The sequence below is a fragment of the Hyperolius riggenbachi genome, unplaced genomic scaffold, assembly GCF_040937935.1.
Source record: "Hyperolius riggenbachi isolate aHypRig1 unplaced genomic scaffold, aHypRig1.pri scaffold_256, whole genome shotgun sequence".
In the NCBI taxonomy this organism is placed as follows: Eukaryota; Metazoa; Chordata; class Amphibia; order Anura; family Hyperoliidae; genus Hyperolius; species Hyperolius riggenbachi.
Genome location: NW_027152467.1, coordinates 117,667 through 135,415, shown reverse-complemented (window position 1 = coordinate 135,415; position 17,749 = coordinate 117,667). Strand labels below are relative to the sequence as shown.

Sequence of the window (17,749 nt, the reverse complement as noted above, 5' to 3'; positions counted from 1 at the left end):
ACCAAGATGCTATTATGTTCAATGAAGCCCAAATTATTCTCCTTCCTGACCTCTCCAGGCGTACTTTAGCCCTACGCAGATCCCTAAAACCTCTTCTCACACTCCTGAAAGAGAAAGAAATACGATACAAATGGGGATACCCTTTCCATTTAATAGCCTCTAAGGATGGCTCTTCATCAGTTTTCCGCACTCTAGGGGATTTACCTCGCTTCCTAGGAACATTTGAACTCCCGCAAGTGAAACTACCAGACTGGCCATTTCATCCTCCTCTTCCCATTTCTCCTCCGAGGGAATCATGGTCTGATGCTACCCCTAAACGTCGTCGAAACAACATAAGGAAGACAACTCAAGCTCCAGAAGCCACAGACACTTGAGTATTACCCCCCAGCAAAGGTGTACTCTCACCTTCTCTACTGTTCCTGCACTGATATAGATAGTAATGTCTACTCTATCTTTCTATGGTTTATGTTCTACAGATGCTGACAAGCTTTTCCTCTGATTCTCAGGCTCTAACCCGCCTCATACCTATTTCAGATATATCCTGTGCCTTTAACAGCACAATCTAAAGAGATATAATAATGCACAGGTTTCTGATGTGACTCTAATTCTGTTAAGGTTTTTATTTCATTCACCATTGTTATCACTTGTTCTCCAATGTATTATATAATGCATTATTAAGACATGTTTAAACGAGACCTGGTCTCCTGCGCACCTTTTCAATATGTTTATTCATAACTAAAGGAATAGTGACGGAGCCATCCCTGTTCATGGCTTCTACTTACCCCTCTACGCCAATATGGTCCCTACCGTGTCCCCACGGAGGCTCCACTAACCTCACGGTTTCTATTCAATTCCCTCACACCATGGATCCTAACCCCCCTAACTCATCACTAACATCACCCCTTTATCAACGTAAACCCCTAACACACTGCATCTATAATGGAGAAACTTAAATTTTGTTCCTTTAATGTCCAGGGCTTTAATGTCCCTTCCAAAAGGTCTAAGACACTTTACCGCCTACAGAAACTTAAGGCCCATATTGTATTATTACAAGAAACGCATTTTAAATCATCCTCGACCCCAGAGATCAGAGACAGATATTATCAGAAATGGGTTCATTCTACCAACCCTGAATCTAAAACAAAAGGGGTATCTATTGGATTTCATAAATCTCTTCCGGTTCATATTCTAGAAAAAGAGGTTGACCCGAAAGGAAGATTTATTCTCCTTAAAATATCTGTTCATAGTCAACTCTTTACCATCTGCAATTGTTATGTTCCTAACCAGGGTCAAATCTCTTATATTATTTCTCTTCTCAGACGTCTAGAGAAATTTGCATCAGGTCCAATAATACTCGGAGGAGATCTCAACACCCCTCTTGATCCAGCAGTAGATACTTCCTCGGGTAAGTCCTCATTTTCCTCAGCAGCCCTACGAGCTCTCAAAAAACACCTTTGTCACCTACACCTCTTCGACATATGGCGCCTACTTCATCCTACCTCCCAAGACTATAGCCACTACTCCTTCCCTAGAACATCCTACTCCAGGATTGACTATTTGTTAGTTTCCCAGAAATTTTTGGACATGTCTCCAGAGGCCTCCATTGATCTCATCTATGGCTCAGATCATGCACCAGTCACATTCTCATGTAACTTACCTAATGCTCCTGTCCCAGGTTGGACCTGGAGACTAAATGACAATCTCTTAAAAGATCCTTTATGTAAATCTGAAATATCTAGAGCCATTGATGAATTCCTGGAAATCCACTCTGCAGACATAACTTCTCTTCCCATACAATGGGAAACACTGAAATGTGTACTCAGGGGAATCTTCATCAAACATGGATCTCGCTTAAAGAAAGAAAGATCCCACATCATTAATAAATTATTAATTCAGATCACCTCCCTTGAAGCTTCTCATAAAGCCAACCCCTCCCCCATAATCTTTTCTGAGCTCTCCAAAAATAGGCAAGAATTATTACATCTCATAGATCAGAAATACCTAATCTATAGAGACAAGATCAGGAAAACATATTACCAACATGATAGTAAATGTGGTAGACTTCTGTCGAGGCAAATCCATCCTAGAACGACTAGAACTCACATACACTCTATTACCCAACAGGATGGGCGTCAATCATCTCGTATTTCTGATATTTCCCAAGAATTTGTCAGATTTTACTCCAGACTGTACAATATTAAGAGCAATACTAACCGCTCCACTAAGGAACATCTTCTAGTCCGTATTAATAAATATATACAAGATACCCCTTTACCAACCATAACGGAAGAGGAAACACAATCACTCGAATCCCCCTTCACTGAGATAGAATTATCAACAGCCATTAAAAACTTGCCTTCTGGTAAATGTCCGGGCCCAGACGGATATTCTGATAGATTCTTTAAAACTTTTTCCACACAACTAATACCCTTCTTGACTAAAACATACAACACTATTTCCCCTACTTCTCCTTTCCCCAGACAAGCCTTAGAGGCACATATATCTCTTATTCATAAAAAAGGAAAGGACCCCACTCAATGTGGTAGCTATAGGCCCATATCTCTTATTAATCTCGACCTTAAATTATATGCCAAAATGCTCTCCTGCAGACTACAACCCCTCCTCCCTTCCCTAATAAATGGAGATCAAGTCGGGTTCATCCCTGGCAGAGAGGCCCGACTCAATACTACCAGAACAATCAATCTCATTGACGCTGCAAAGAGACGGGCCATCCCACTCTGTCTACTCTCCTTAGATGCTGAAAAAGCCTTTGACAGAGTGGGCTGGCCCTTCTTAAAAGCCTCTCTCCAACAAATCGGCCTTGGCCCTCTCTTTATCCATAAGATAATGGCCTTATATACAACTCCCTCTGCCCGTATAAGAATAAATAGTTGCCTCTCCGACTCATTTTCAATTTCCAACGGAACTCGACAGGGCTGCCCCCTTTCCCCTCTTCTCTATGCTATTGTGATGGAACATTTCGCCATTGCCCTACGTACAAATCCATCAATACATGGCATCACAATCAACAATATCACCCATCAGCTGGCCTTGTACGCCGACGACCTCCTCATATACGTTACTAGCCCTCACATCTCTCTTCCCAACATATTATCTGAATGCTCTTTATACGGTGAGGTTAGTAACTATAAGGTCAATATTTCTAAATCGGAAGGCCTCAACATATCCATACCTAAACAGACCTTATCCACAATTAAAACCTCTTTCTCTTTTAACTGGCGGCCTATTTCCATCTCCTATTTAGGCATACAAATACCCGCAGATCTCTCCTTACTCCACTCACTTAACTATCAACCTATTCAAGAGAAGACTAAGAAAGACCTTCAGGATTGGTCCAATCTTCCTCAGTCCTGGTTTGGCAAAATTAACATCCTAAAAATCGATATTTTACCTAAATTCCTTTATCTGTTCCAAACAATCCCAATTCAAATATCTCCCTCATACTGGAAACCACTTAAATCCATGTTTATTCGCTTTATTTGGGGTTCAAAACAACCCAGACTATCATATTCCACATTAATCCGCCACAAGGACAGAGGAGGCTTGAGCATTCCGGACCTGAACCTTTATCATAAAGCTTCCATATTATCACGTATCATAGATTGGATGTACGTTGACAGAGAAGCTCGAGAAACATATTTTGAGGAATCCTTATCCCCTCTATCACTTAGAGCTCTCCCTTGGATCTCAACTGATCTCATCCCCTCATCATATCACCTTCCATATCTAGTCATACAAGCACTTACAGTCTGGAAGAAAATCAGATCTAAATTTAAACTATCATCCAATCCCTCCCCCTTAACTCCAATTTTTGACAACCCAGCACTCCCTCCTGGACTTAGAACTGCCTCCTTTCTATCACTATCCAGGATCTCCTGGCCTCAACTACGTCACATTACATCTTCCTCTTCAGCAGGCTTCTCTATTCCAGAAGAAGGTCTATCCTTGGGTAAGGATTGGCTAACCTGGAAACAATTTACCTCATTCTGGAGAAACTTAGGAGACCCATCCACATATTCCAGGGACCTCACACCTTTTGAAAAAATTTGCACTACACAAACTAAACCCACTCATGTCATTTCCCTTCTCTATGGGCTGCTGAGGGAAGAAGGTCACGAGGAATTACCTACATACTGTAAGTACTGGGAAAAATTACTAGACAAGACCCTAACCCCTGAACAATGGTCCAAGGCATTTAAGCTCACACACACATCCTCAATCTCTTCTCGCTTTCAAGAGAGAAATTTTAAATTATTATCTAATTGGTATAGATGCCCTCAGAATCTTCATAAGATCTTTCCGACTACATCTGATCTTTGTTGGCGTTGCCACTCAGAAGTTGGCTCTCAACTTCATATCTGGTGGTCTTGTCCATTACTCACCTCCTTCTGGGATTCAGTCTTTAAGATCTACAGCGATATCTGTGGGAAATCTATCCTTCCATCACCAGAAATTGCTCTCTTATCTATCATCCCTGGGCATATAACCTCTATTAAGAAAGGTCTCTTCAGACATATTCTTACCGCAGCTAGAACAGTAATTGCCAGAGGATGGAAAAAATCTACTCCCCCATCTTTGATCTCTTGGGTTGAATTAATAGATGATATTATGTATATGGAAGACTTAATTTCATCGGACTTGGGCTCTAACCAGTCATTCCTATTTACATGGTCAATATGGATAGACCATAAATCCTCAGAATCATTTAAAAGAGCGGTCTTTACCTAATATAGCCTTAGATTAACAGGCCATCTACATTAGATAAGTACCATAATAATGCTCAAAACGATTAGTTTCTCTTTACCAGTATCCACCAGGTGATGTTCTCTCTTCTTTACTACTTCAGTTCACTTGTTCATTGTTTAGGATCCCCTCCCTCCTCTCCCTTATCTTCACTCTAACCTTTCTCCTGTACTCTCCTAATCTCTTCTCTCCCTTTTCTCTTCTATCCCTTTATCTCACCTTTACTCTCTTATTTTTTTTTTTTTTTTTTTTTTTTTTTTTATCCCCTTCCCCCCCCCTCCGGTTATCCCCCCCCCACCCTATCCCCATCTCCCCCCCCCTACTCTACCTCCTGGGGGGGTGCAGTGCTGGTGGACTTTTTGCCCCTTGCATGTCACCCCCCTTCCTCCTAAATTTCCTTCTAAATCTCTATTTCCTCCTATCGCTCTTCTTTCTCCTTCTATACTTTCAATTGTTCATTCAGATCTTCAGTTACCAACTGTTAATTTTTATGGTCATCACATAGAAAGAAAATCTCACTCTTCAGATGTGTCACCACCCTTTAAATATTTGAGGATCATTCTGTATGACTTTTACATATTTATGTACGTATGTAGGTATGTACTTTTCATCATTTCCACCATTGTGATGTAATTCTCCCATTTTGTAAACAAATTTCATGTAACTGTACTCCAGTTTTGTACTTTGTTCATTCTCCTTTTTCAAAAAGTTAAATAAACTCAGATTTAACAAGAAACATTATGGGGCAAATCGAACTTCCACAATAGTTCGCGTTCGCCGGCGAACGCAAACCACCCAAAGTTTGCCTGGAACTGTTCGCTGGCGAACCGTTCGGGCCATCTCTATAGGGGAGGAAGGGTGGTCATAAACATCAGGGAATTGTATAGGGTAGGAAGGGTGGCCATAGATGCCAGAGAACTATATAGAGGAGGAAGGGTGGCCATAGATGCCAAGGAAATGTATAGGGGAGGAAGGGTGGCCATAGATGCCAGGGAACTGTATAGTGGAGGACAGGGGGCCATAGACACCAGGGAACTGTATAGGGGAGGAAGGGTGGTCATAGATACCAGGGAACTGTATAGGGGAGGAAGGGTGGTCATAGAACCAGGGAACTGTATAGGGGAGGAAGGGTGGTCATAGAACCAGGGAACTGTATAGGGGAGGAAGGGTGGTCATAGAACCAGGGAACTGCATAGGGGAGGAAGGGTGGCCATAGATACCAGAGAACTTTATAGGGGAGGAAGGGTGGCCATAGCTACCAGGGAACTGTATAGGGGAGGAAGGGTGGTCATAGATGCCAAGGAACTGTGTAGGGGAGGAAGGGTGGCCATATATGCCAGGGGACTATATAGGGGAGGAAGGGTGGCCATAGATACCAGAGAACTTTATAGGGGAGGAAGGGAGGCCATAGATACCAGGGAACTGTATAGGGGAGGAAGGGTGGCCAGAGGCACCAGGCAATTGTGAATTCAGAACAGAAGTGTTTCAGGCAATATTATCTGCTCATAGATTCAGACAGATGTTTCAGAACTCATTGTACTGCGCTTCACAGTGCAGATGGACGATGATGACTCAAAGGAATACTGCAAGAGCAACTAAAGAGTTTTTGAAGGGAAAGAGTGGAATGTTATGCAATGGCCAAGTCAATCAACTGACCTGAATCTGATTGAGCATGAGTTTCACTTGCTGGAGACAAAACTGAAGGGACAATGCCCCAAGAACAGCAGGAACTGAAGACAGTTGCAGTAGAGACCTGGCAGAGAATCACCAGGGATGAAACCCAGTGTCTGGTGATGTCTTAGCCTTCCAGACTTCAGGCTGTAATTGACTGCAAAGGATTTGCAACCAAGCATTAAAAAGTGAAAGTTTGATTTATGATTTTAATTCTGTTCATTTACTTTTGGTCACTTAACAAGTGGGAGGCACATATGCAAACTTTTGTAATTCCTACACTGTGCACCAGATTTGGATGTAAATACCCTCAAATAAAATCTGACAGTTAAAGCACATCATGATCGTTTCATTTCAAATCCATTGTGGTTGTATATAGAGCCAACAATGTTAGAATTGTGTCAATGCCCCAGTATTTATGGACCTGGCATTATATAGGTGTAGACTGATGCTAGAAAAGACCTTTTGCATAGTTTGTTTCCTGTCCTGGGCTATATAACCTGGTGCTACCTTCATTTGTTTCAGATTACAGCCAGAGGGAAGGAGCTGAATCCGCTGTGTGGAGAGACTCTTCCAGCAGAGATCGACACCCTCAGCAATAAAGTGGACATTGTCTTCACTACAGATTCCTCTGGCCATCACACAGGCTGGAAGCTGCAATATACAACCAAAGGTAGCTTAGCTGGTTTTGTGGGGGAACTGGGGAGGGTATGGCTTGTGTGCAATAATACAAAACAACCCAGAAACCCTTGTCTTAGATTGGTTACCTATCTAATATATCTTCAACAACAACACAACTTTTGTAAAGCGCTTTTCTCCCATAGGACCCAAAGTGCATAATCTAATCTTGGCTCCCAATAGTATATAGTATAGTGATGCGTACAGGGGAAAAAGTTATGTGACCATAAATGCCAGACTAAACAGGTGGCTTTTCAGTTGTGATTTAATTGTAGTCACCCTCCAGTTCCTGTTCCCTTTGCTGCAGTTTACCATTCAGCCTCAGACCCTGAGGGAATCCTGAAGGCATTCAGCACTGCAGGCAAAGTAACCTTTTGGATTGGTTGGTGAGGTCACACACAAAACTATTTCAGTTGTATGTACAATTGACAATCGGCAATCTTCCATAGAGATCAGGTAGCTGTCACCAATTCACATTAGCATCCTGATTTTGCTCGACCTCTCAGCTGCTTTTGATACAGTTGATCATGAAATTTTGCTTAACAGGTTACAAAAGCAGGGATGAGCAGAAACTACGCCAGTGCAGATTTCCGCATCGTAGTTCGCATCTACGCATCGTAGTTCATAGGTGAAGTTTCAAAACTACGATTACGAATTGATGCGTAGCGAAGTACCGCTGTGCGTAGCTTACGCCCACTATGCGTAGTTAACATGTGTACTGCGTAGTAAACTATGAATGCGTTTTTCGCTTCTAATTCTTCACATGCGATTGTATGCATTGGAAAGGGAAATGTACGCATAGAAGAGGTCCCAGTATAAGCATTTAAAGAGAAATGAATGCGTAAAATTTTCTGCATATGGGCATAAGCATCCGCATACGTATTTTAATGCGTAGTCTACGAAATGCATACAAAGTGAATATTTGATTTTGAAGCCGTAATTTGGCGAAGTGGAATTGCGTAAAACTATGCGTAGTTCCAGCGTAGCGAAGTTGGCTGACTATGACCATCCCTACAACAGTACTGTGGCATAGATGGGTTATTTCTCCAGTGGTTCTTTTTCATCCTGGCTGGCAGAACACAAAGAGTAGCCATGGGGCCCTTCCTCTCCAACTCTGTACCACTAAAATATGGTGTACCACAGGGCACGATATTATCCCCTTTACTATTCACTGTACACATTCTGCCACTTGGAGAAATCATACAAAAATATGGCTTGACATATCATTGCTATGCTGATGACACCCAGCTATAGTCATCATTCAAACCTGGTGTCACAGATCATACCCCACAAATGAAAGCCTGCTTAGCTGAGCTTCAGGAGTGGATGAATAATAACTGGCTAAAGCTAAATGCTGACAATCCGAGATTCTTGTTATCAGAGGTCAGCGATCAACAGCAAAGCAGCTCCAGACCCAGCCAGCACCGCTAAGGATAGGAAGCTCAGGACTGATCAACTCAGACTCTGTGTGCAGCTTGGGTATACTGCTTGATGAGGGATTAAGCTTCAGGAATCAAATTGTGAAGAAACACTGAAAAGCCGCTGCATGGACGCAGGATGAGGCGGCTGTTTCCACGTCTGGCATAGCGGAACGCGGAGAAACCGCCGCGTCTGACGCGGCGGTTTGTACGCATAGGCCTGCTTCTTTAAGTGGGGCGGGATGCTGAGGAAACGCTGCACGCTCAGACAGCGTGGCGGCGGATTCCGCATCCCATACAGCAACAACATTACAACACATGACTGGTGTGGCTGGGACTGATAGTCCACACTGGTTTAGGAGGACGCGTGCGCGCGCAGAGAGGCAGGGCCTTTATGGCAGTCAGAGGAGGGTCAGCTGACGAGGCCGGTAAGCTGATAATTGCAGCAACCTTCATTGGTCCAGCACTTAGGGAGGTGCTGGAGAGCACTGGTGTAAATATACTGGGTGCTGGTCATTCCTCTGGTGTCTGGCGTTGCGATCACTACGTGGTAGCACTCAGGCCTTGTCTGTATCTGTGTTCTAGCATAGTTTCCAAAGGTGTTGACGATCACGGACCTCACACCTTAGCGTTAGGAAAATTGAACTGTATTATTTGTTATGACCTTCTGCCTGCCTGACTATCCTGCTGAACTCTGATTCTGTACCTTGCTATCTCTGATATCCTGTTGCCAAACTCTGCTCGTTCCTGGACTCTGTATTTGCCTCCTGATTCTGTACCCCGCTATTCTGATACTCCGTTGCCAAACCTTGCCTGTTTATTGGATTCCGTATCTGTCTCCTGAATCTGTACTGTATCTGTCTGTGTGTTAACGACCTGGATTGCCGACCTCGAGAACTGGCCTTGCTGTTAGAGGCAGTTCCCAGACCTGTTAGTGACACCCTCTCACTGGTGTCACTCACGTTCTGTCCTTCCTACCCTCAGCCTAGCTCCTCCCCCGGGAGAGTCTAGGCATACGAAAGGAACTTACTTCTGTGCAGTACTCCTTACTGCTTCTGTACCCTCTCCTAAGGTGCAATACTCAAAGTATTACTGTTACACCAAAACACTCTTATCTCTCAGGTGTCCAGAGGTTGGAATATATATCTGATTATCGGTGATACTGCAGATCATCAATAATCGGGTATATTCTGCATTCTCGGTGATACTGCAGATCACCGGTAATCAGACCTGTCAGGAACCGGCCCGCGGCACGCCTGCGTATACGGTTCCCGACTGCTGGTTTGATCAGATTAAGCGGGGAACAGCCTTATTTTAGCTACAAACAAGGCTGGAACCCCTCAAACACCTCCCACTGCCACCACTAGGGTTGCTAGACACGTCCCCTCAGCTGTCGAGGGCTCAACGCGCAAACTGCGTTTTCGTATTTGGGTCAGCTTTGCACTTAGGCCGAATACGAGAACGCCACGCACTCACACACACAGTACAGTTGTACAGTAACTAGGGATGCTCATTCGGATTCCGCGGAAATGCAATTTCCGAAATTCCGATCGGAAATTGCATTTCCGTATCGGAATGCGGAAATCGGTAATGCTAGTGCCGTAGGCGGATTTCCGCCGGAAATCACGGAAATTTCCACCGGAAATCGTGGAAAATCCACCCGACTTTAACATCGATTTTCTCAAAAACTATAAGGTCTTTTTGAAAACTTTTTTTTGCATCTTGTTCACAAGATTTGGTTTAATAAACGCTGAAAATTTGGTGTTTCTAGGACTTAAGGGGGCTTTTCTATTAACCACTAAAGTCGGCGGTTTTTTACTGTAATGTAAAATGCAGAAAATCTGCATCTGCCTATTTTCTGCATTTTACATTACAGTAAAAATCCGCCGACTTTAGCAGTTAATGGCAAAGCCCCCGTAAGTCCTAGAAACACCAAATTTTCAGGGTTTATTAAACAGAACCTTCTGAGCAAGATGCAAAAAAAAGTTTTTAAAAAGACCTTATAGTTTTTGAGAAAATTGATGTTAAAGTCGGGCGGAATTTCCGCGATTTCTGGCGGAAATTCCGCCTTGGAATGCGGAAATTGGTAGCGGAAAGCGGAATCGGTAATCGGTACATGACGGAATGCGGAATTATCGCGGAATCGGAATTTGGCATTCCGACCATCCCTAACAGTAACACAGCACAATCAGACACTGACTTGTAATGCAAGTTACACTGTCGTGCAGCAAAACCACTAACAGTCGTTCCAAACGATACTGTTAGACTTCCCACTCAGCTGTCGAGCGCAGAAGTGCCTCATACACACAATGCAATTACAATTTCATATGGTAGTGTTGCTCAAACATACAATTAGGCACGGACTTATACACAGCTACACTGCAGTCTCCTCTAGGCTATAAGTGTTAGTTTAGTACAGCAGAAGTCAAGCTTATTAAACAATAATTTAATATTCCAGAAAAACATGGAACAATGCAGAACAGGATATATACAAAAGATAACAAAAAATAAAAAGTTACAAAATTAAGAGTTACAAAGATAAGAGGTTACAAAGATACACACAAAAGCGATTTTGCGGGGGGTACGCACTTCTGGTCAGGAACCAGGTTAGTTCTAGCCGTGTGAACTACCTCCAAGAACTACAAGTTGTGGCTATCCTAGCTGCGGTTTTATACTATGAAATACGCCTGGAGGCTGCAACTTCCTTGGGGAGGGGAGAAACTAGTTTTTAATTAAATCTCAGACATAAATGGGATTTCCAGAGATCCACATACATGAAAAGATTTCCCTAGTCCAAGTTACAGGTGACAACCCCATTGTTGACAGTATTTCCTGGCTGATCAAAGATAAGGATATAGTTTGCACCTCCACCAATAATTCAATTTCCACAGGTAGAAAATGGTATCAAAAGGACGTCACCCCTTCAATAATTTCCAGTAGGCTGTGAAATACATTTCAAACATTCAGGTGTCAGCTTCCCCCTGCCCCCAAGACTCTGGCAGGCTTGCCTTGTATAATGGGACAATGGCTGACACCAGACTCAAAAGCCATGCCGACCAACCGATTCTTCCTCAATTGGCAGCTAAATAGCAGTTGACACACTTTCCCCTGCTGGACAATAGGGCAGAGGTAATGGACATCTACATACAGAATTACATTAGACTTCAGTTTACTCTGGCCAGGTGATCAATTACTCCCAAGCCCAATACACATCTGAGGTTTTACCCAGTAGACAGAAACAGGACAGAAATATGTTCTGTTATTATCCTTAACAGCATCAGCACCCCAATATATCTCCACACCTCCGCCGTTAACTTGGTGCAAGGCAGATGATCTTCCCAGTTCATCCTGCCTGCACCTACACTGTTGGTTCTGCTTGACGGGACAGCCCATCAGCATTCCCATGATTGCTCCCCTTCCAGATAGCGCTGGCAGGTGATTCTAACGAATCATCCTGCCAAAGCCTACATTGACGGTCTGGCCGGGTGGGGTAACCCTTTAGCATCCTCAGGAGGGTTCCCCACCTGTCAGTTAGCTCCAAGCTACACGACTGGAAAGCTAGGTCAGGTTGCTGCAATGTGTCGTTGCCCTTGGCAACCTGACGTAACCAACCAGGGGAATGTGGGTCAGTGACGACCGTGAATTCGCGACCATAGAGACAGTGCTGCAGCTGGGGGAGGGTTCCAACCGTCGCTACACAAACTTTCTCTATAGTGGCAGGAGCTATCTCTCGGTCCCTTTGGGGAACGATTCTCTGCCGGGCTGCCTCCTCCACTTCGGACAGCTCCGAGGGAATAACTTCCCAGAACCCTCTCAGCCCGCCCCTCCCAGCTGGTGACCTGCTGGCCTGACCCCTGAGCTCTTCCAGGCTGCTGTCAAATCGAACAGCCCCAGAGAGCTCAGTGCTGCCTGTCACACATTCCAGGAAGGCTGCAGACAGAGAGGCTCCTGGGCCCTCCGGGCCAGGTTCCGAATTGGATGTGGCTGACCCAGCAACATTTGCCACTTCGATGGACAGTCCCTCTGCTGTAGACTAGTGTTGGGCGAACACCTAGATGTTCGGGTTCGCGAACGTTCGCCGAACATCGCCGCGATGTTCGGGTGTTCGCGCCGAACTCCGAACATAATGGAAGTCAATGGGGACCCGAACTTTCGTGCTTTGTAAAGCTTCTTTACATGCTACATACCCCAAATTGTTTTTTGTCGCCATGCAGTCATAAATGTAATACAGAGAAGAGGTTCCAGGAAAAGGGACCGGTAATGCTAACCCAGCACCAGCAGCAGCACACGTGATGGAACAGGAGCAGGCGCAGGAGGAGAAGGCCATGCTTTTTGAGACACAACAACCCAGGCCTTGCATGAGGACAAGAAGCGTGCGGATAGCATGCTTTTAACCGCCATGCAGTCATAAATGTAATAAAGATAAGAGGTTCAATAAACAGGGACCGGGCGTCAACGCTAACCCAGCAGCAGCAGACGTGATGGAACAGGAGGAGGCGCAGGAGGAGAAGGCCACTCTTTCAGGTGCAACTCAGGCCTTGCATGAGGACAAAAAAATGTGTGCGCAAAGCAATGCAATGAGTAGTTTTCAGGACAGAATGGGCTATTCGGAGGAGCTATTCCCACCCCCACAATCTTCTACCTGTGAAAGGTCAATGGAACAGCCACAAATGTTGTGCCCGGATTCACAACCTTTTTCTGTGGAAAATGCACCTCGCACTGAAATGCAAGGCGAGGCCGAGGATGAACATGACGTCAACAACTCAACATGACGCAAAATGGGGGCGGAACAGAAAGCTGCTTTCAATGTTTTGAAGGCCTTAATTGCCTCCGGTGGCCAGTTAGATGCATCATTCATCACACCCAAATCCCAGAGCAATGTGTGCAGGAATTTGAATCGCAGCAGGTGTACCGAGATCATCTGGACAAGTGACCAAGTGACCAAGTGACAAGTGACCAAGTGAAAAGTGACAAAGTGACCAGTGACAAAGTGACAAAGTGACAAAATGACAAAGTGACAAAATGACAAAGTGACAAAGTGACAAAGTGACAAGTGACAAAGTGACAAGTGACAAAGTGACAAGTGACAAAGTGACAAAATGACAAAGTGACAAGTGACAAAGTGACAAGTGACAAGTGACAAAATGACAAAGTGACAAAGTGACCAGTGACAAAGTGACAACTGAGAGGTTGTTCTGGGGAGCTCCACTGCACTCAGTCGCATATGAGGAGAGGTCTCGTCGGGACTGCTGATCCTCCTCAGCTTGCTCAAAGCCTTGAGGGTTCCTGAAGATCCTCTGCTTGGAGTTCGCCGGGGTTCTGCTTGGTGTCGGGGTCGGCGGCGTCCTCCTCACTCCAACGTGGCAGATCTTCTGTTGAAGGAAAAAAAAAACATTGTTAAAAGTCCAGTACCGCTTCTGAAGGACTCACCAAGAGATGAAGGAGCGCTTTAATCTAGTGCACCATTGCTCGCTGGGTGATGTCCCTCCCTACGCGCTGGAATTCTACGCTGCACATGCTAGCACGCTTTTGCGCAGTGCCGAGGCGCATTCCAGCAGCTAGCTACCAAGCTTCTGTGGATCTGATTGGGCCACCATGTTGGATCTCTGCCAAGTCCTCCAAAATTTTGAGCAATCCACGTTGCTTGTGACTGAGCAGTGACAACTCTACAGTCAGCATTACAATACCACTGCTGTGTTTACTGAAGAAATCAATGTTGAAGATGGAAACCGCTGGCATGATGCAAGTGGGGGATTCTGAAGATGAAAACGATCAGCGTGATGATACCAACATCAGGCAACCTGCCTCACGAAACGCTGGTCCCAGCTATGACAAAGAACAGGACGAGGAACAGCTGGAGTTGGAGCAGGAATTGGATGCCCCCACTGCCGAGGGACAGAGCGGTGCACGTTGGACTTCCACAATTTAGCGGGAATGGACAGCAGAAGAGGAAGAAAGTGATGCTGGTGACGAATATGGTGCATCACAACAATCACAACGCTCACAAGAACATGAAGACAGAGGAGTCTGGCAGGACTCTATGGCACACATGGCTCAATTCATGCTAGACTGCATTGAACGCAGCCCGCGCATTATTCACTATTCATTATTATTCATTATTCTGGAATCTGGACAACACCAATTACTGGGTTTATACCCAGTTTATACAAACACAATGTTAAAAAACTGATTGAAGAAAGTGTCAGACAGGTCAAAAATGGAACAATTCCAGCAGGCCCTTGAGGATGGAGACTTTAGAGAGGAGATTGACATCCTCCTCCTTCTCTAGCCAGTTGTACGCCGACAGACTGACTTCAGCAAACCCAGGAGGACCAGGAGGGCAGCAAAGAACACAAGCTGCTGCTAGTGCCGAAAAGGGAATGGTATTGGCAGTGTCCTTGGAGTGGGAACATTTTCTGACACCCATGCAGCAGCCCACAGAACAGCAATCGGGCAGTTCCACGTCCTCCAACACCAATCGCCTGGAGAAGATGGTCAAGGTCCAGGACTACATGTCAGATGGCGTAGCTGTGTTGAACAATCCATCTGCAGACAGACGGTGAGTGTGACAGGCAGCACAGAAGGACCATGGCAACTCACTCATAGTACCACAGTTTGATAGTGCTGCCCAAAAAATTATATGGATCCGTGGACCCGGGCACTGCGGGCAGTACTGGGAAGTGGGGACGCAGATTTTAGTACCTAAACACACGATACAACATGTTTTCCGGGGTCGGACTCTGAGGCACATACAGATGGTCCCGATCATCATCCTCATCATACAACTCTTCTCCTGAGTCTGACCCACCCACCACCTCTGCCACCCCAACATCCCCAGACACAGACCCCTCATCGTCTTCAACATTAACTTGGGATGCTGGCCTGAGCCAGACCTCCTCCTCCACATCAGGCCCCATCATCTCCTCAATGGCAGCCCTCATTAATCGCTCTGGCGACGGACCGATGGACACAACGTACTCCTCCGGGGAGGGCTGCTGCTGACCACTGGCTGCTGGGGTGGATGTTATAGCTTGCGTGGGGCGTTGGCTGTTGCTGTTGTTGGGAGTGCTGCTCACAGCGGAGGTCTCTGAGGAACTCATGGTGAGCTCATATAGTGGTTGGCGGTGAGTGGAGTATTACTGATCCCAGCAATATACACACTGACTGGCAGAGTACGCAATGCTATATAGTCTGGCTGAGCGGTGTACATAGAGTGGCAGTACACACAATGCTATATAGTCTGGCTGAGCGGTGTACACAGAGTGGCAGTAAACAATGCTATATAGTCTGGCTGAGCCGTGTACACAGAGTGGCAGTAAACAATGCTATATTGTCTGGCTGAGCGGTGTACACAGAGTGGCAGTACACACAATGCTATATAGTCTGGCTGAGCCGTGTACACAGAGTGGCAGTACACACAATGCTATATAGTCTGGCTGAGCGGTGTACACAGATTGGCAGTACACACAATGCTATATAGTCTGGCTGAGCCGTGTACACAGAGTGGCAGTAAACACAATGCTATATAAAGCGTGGCTGAGCGAGGTACACAGTGGCAGTACACACAATGCTATATAGTCTGGCTGAGCGGTGTACACAGAGTAGCAGTAAACACAATGCTATATATAGCGTGGCTGAGCGAGGTACACAGTGGCAGTACACACAATGCTATATAGTCTGGCTGAGCCATGTACACAGAGTGGCAGTAAACACAATGCTATATATAGTGTGGCTGAGCGAGGTACACAGTGGCAGTAAACAATGCTATATATAGTGTGGCTGAGCGAGCGGTGTACTACTGTTCCCAGCAGTGACACACAATGACTGGGGGGGACCCTGGCTAGCGTGGCTGGAGAGCGAACTACCCTGCCTGCCTACCCAAAGCTAAACCCACAGAGAAATGGCGGAGATATGACGTGGTTCGGGTATTTATTTACCCGAACCACGTGACCAATCGGCCAATCAGAGCGCGTTCGGGTCCGAACCACGTGACCCGTTCGGCCAATCACAGCGCTAGCCGAACGTTCGGGGAACGTTCGGCCATGCGCTCTTAGGTCGGCCATGCGGCCGAACGGTTTGGCCGAGCACCATCAGGTGTTCGGCCGAACTCGAACATCACCCGAACAGGGTGATGTTCTGCAGAACCCGAACAGTGGCGAACACTGTTCGCCCAACACTACTGTAGACCCGCTAGCGCTGCGGGTTACCACTGCAGCTGAGGGAGTGCCCACATTATACACATCATGAATCACATCACATTTGGTCTTAAAAACATCTGAAGGGGAAAGATCTGGCCTGGTGCCGTCTGCTCCTTCAGTGGGCAGTTCATCTGCTGCAGCCCAGCGAGGACTGCTGGTTACTCCTGCAGCCGGCGGAGTGTCCACCTGACACACAGCATTATGTAGCACAACACATATGACATCAGCATTATCCGTCTTACACATACTGACATTTAGAACATCACATTCCACATCAACATCTGCCGCATTATACCCAGTGCTACCCAGCACTTCCCAAGTAGCCTCAACAGTTCCTGCATCAATCACCTCGATAGTCCGTGCGTCATGAATGACACCATCAGTTTCTGCAGTCTTTGTATCAACATGTTCCACTCCAGGCCTAGGCACTTGAGAATCACTAGGGCTGGCTCCTAGCACACAGTCCATAGCCCCTGGGGGCCCACTAGCACTCCCCAATTGCACGGCATTATCAAACAGTACCTTGCAAGAGTCCTGAACTTCTGCTGGGGAAGCGGGCTCCACTGGGGTTGGATTAGGCTCATACCGGGCTACTAACCGTCCCAGGTCAGTACCCAGCAAAACATTGGTGGGGATTTTGTCAGTTACCCCAACTTCTTTCAATCCGCTGCCGGCCCCCCAATCCAGGTGGACCAAGGCAGTGGGTATTGCAGGGGTGACACCCCCAACTCCTCTGACAGCAATCCTCTTCTCAGGTATGTACTGCTCCGGGTTCACAAGCTGGGGATGTATGAGAGTCACTTCTGCTCCAGTGTCTCTCAGCCCAGTGGCAACTATACCCCCAACCGTGACAAGCTGCAGATTCTCTGCATAGCCAGTGGCATTCCTGGTAGCACACAGAGCCGTTGGGACTTCACTGGGGTTTTAGGCCTCACTGGATTTTGGGGCCTCCCTCTTCCTCTCTGGGCAAGTCGTGCTGATATGACCCACCCTGTCACATACAAAGCATTTCCGAGTGTC

General features: G+C 46.0%; 1 protein-coding gene across 1 annotated transcript in view; it reads left to right on the top strand.

The window, feature by feature from the left end:
• Positions 1–1,584: 1,584 nt before the first annotated feature.
• The window catches only part of LOC137543859 (mannan-binding lectin serine protease 2-like), a 93,246-nt gene continuing 77,081 nt past the window's right edge, over positions 1,585–17,749 (top strand). Inside the window, exons 1-3 of the mRNA XM_068264929.1 lie at positions 1,585–2,362; positions 3,891–3,970; positions 6,880–7,108. Coding sequence (XP_068121030.1) covers positions 1,585–2,362; positions 3,891–3,970; positions 6,880–7,108 — 1,087 coding nt within the window. The remainder of the gene's footprint in view (positions 2,363–3,890; positions 3,971–6,879; positions 7,109–17,749) is intronic.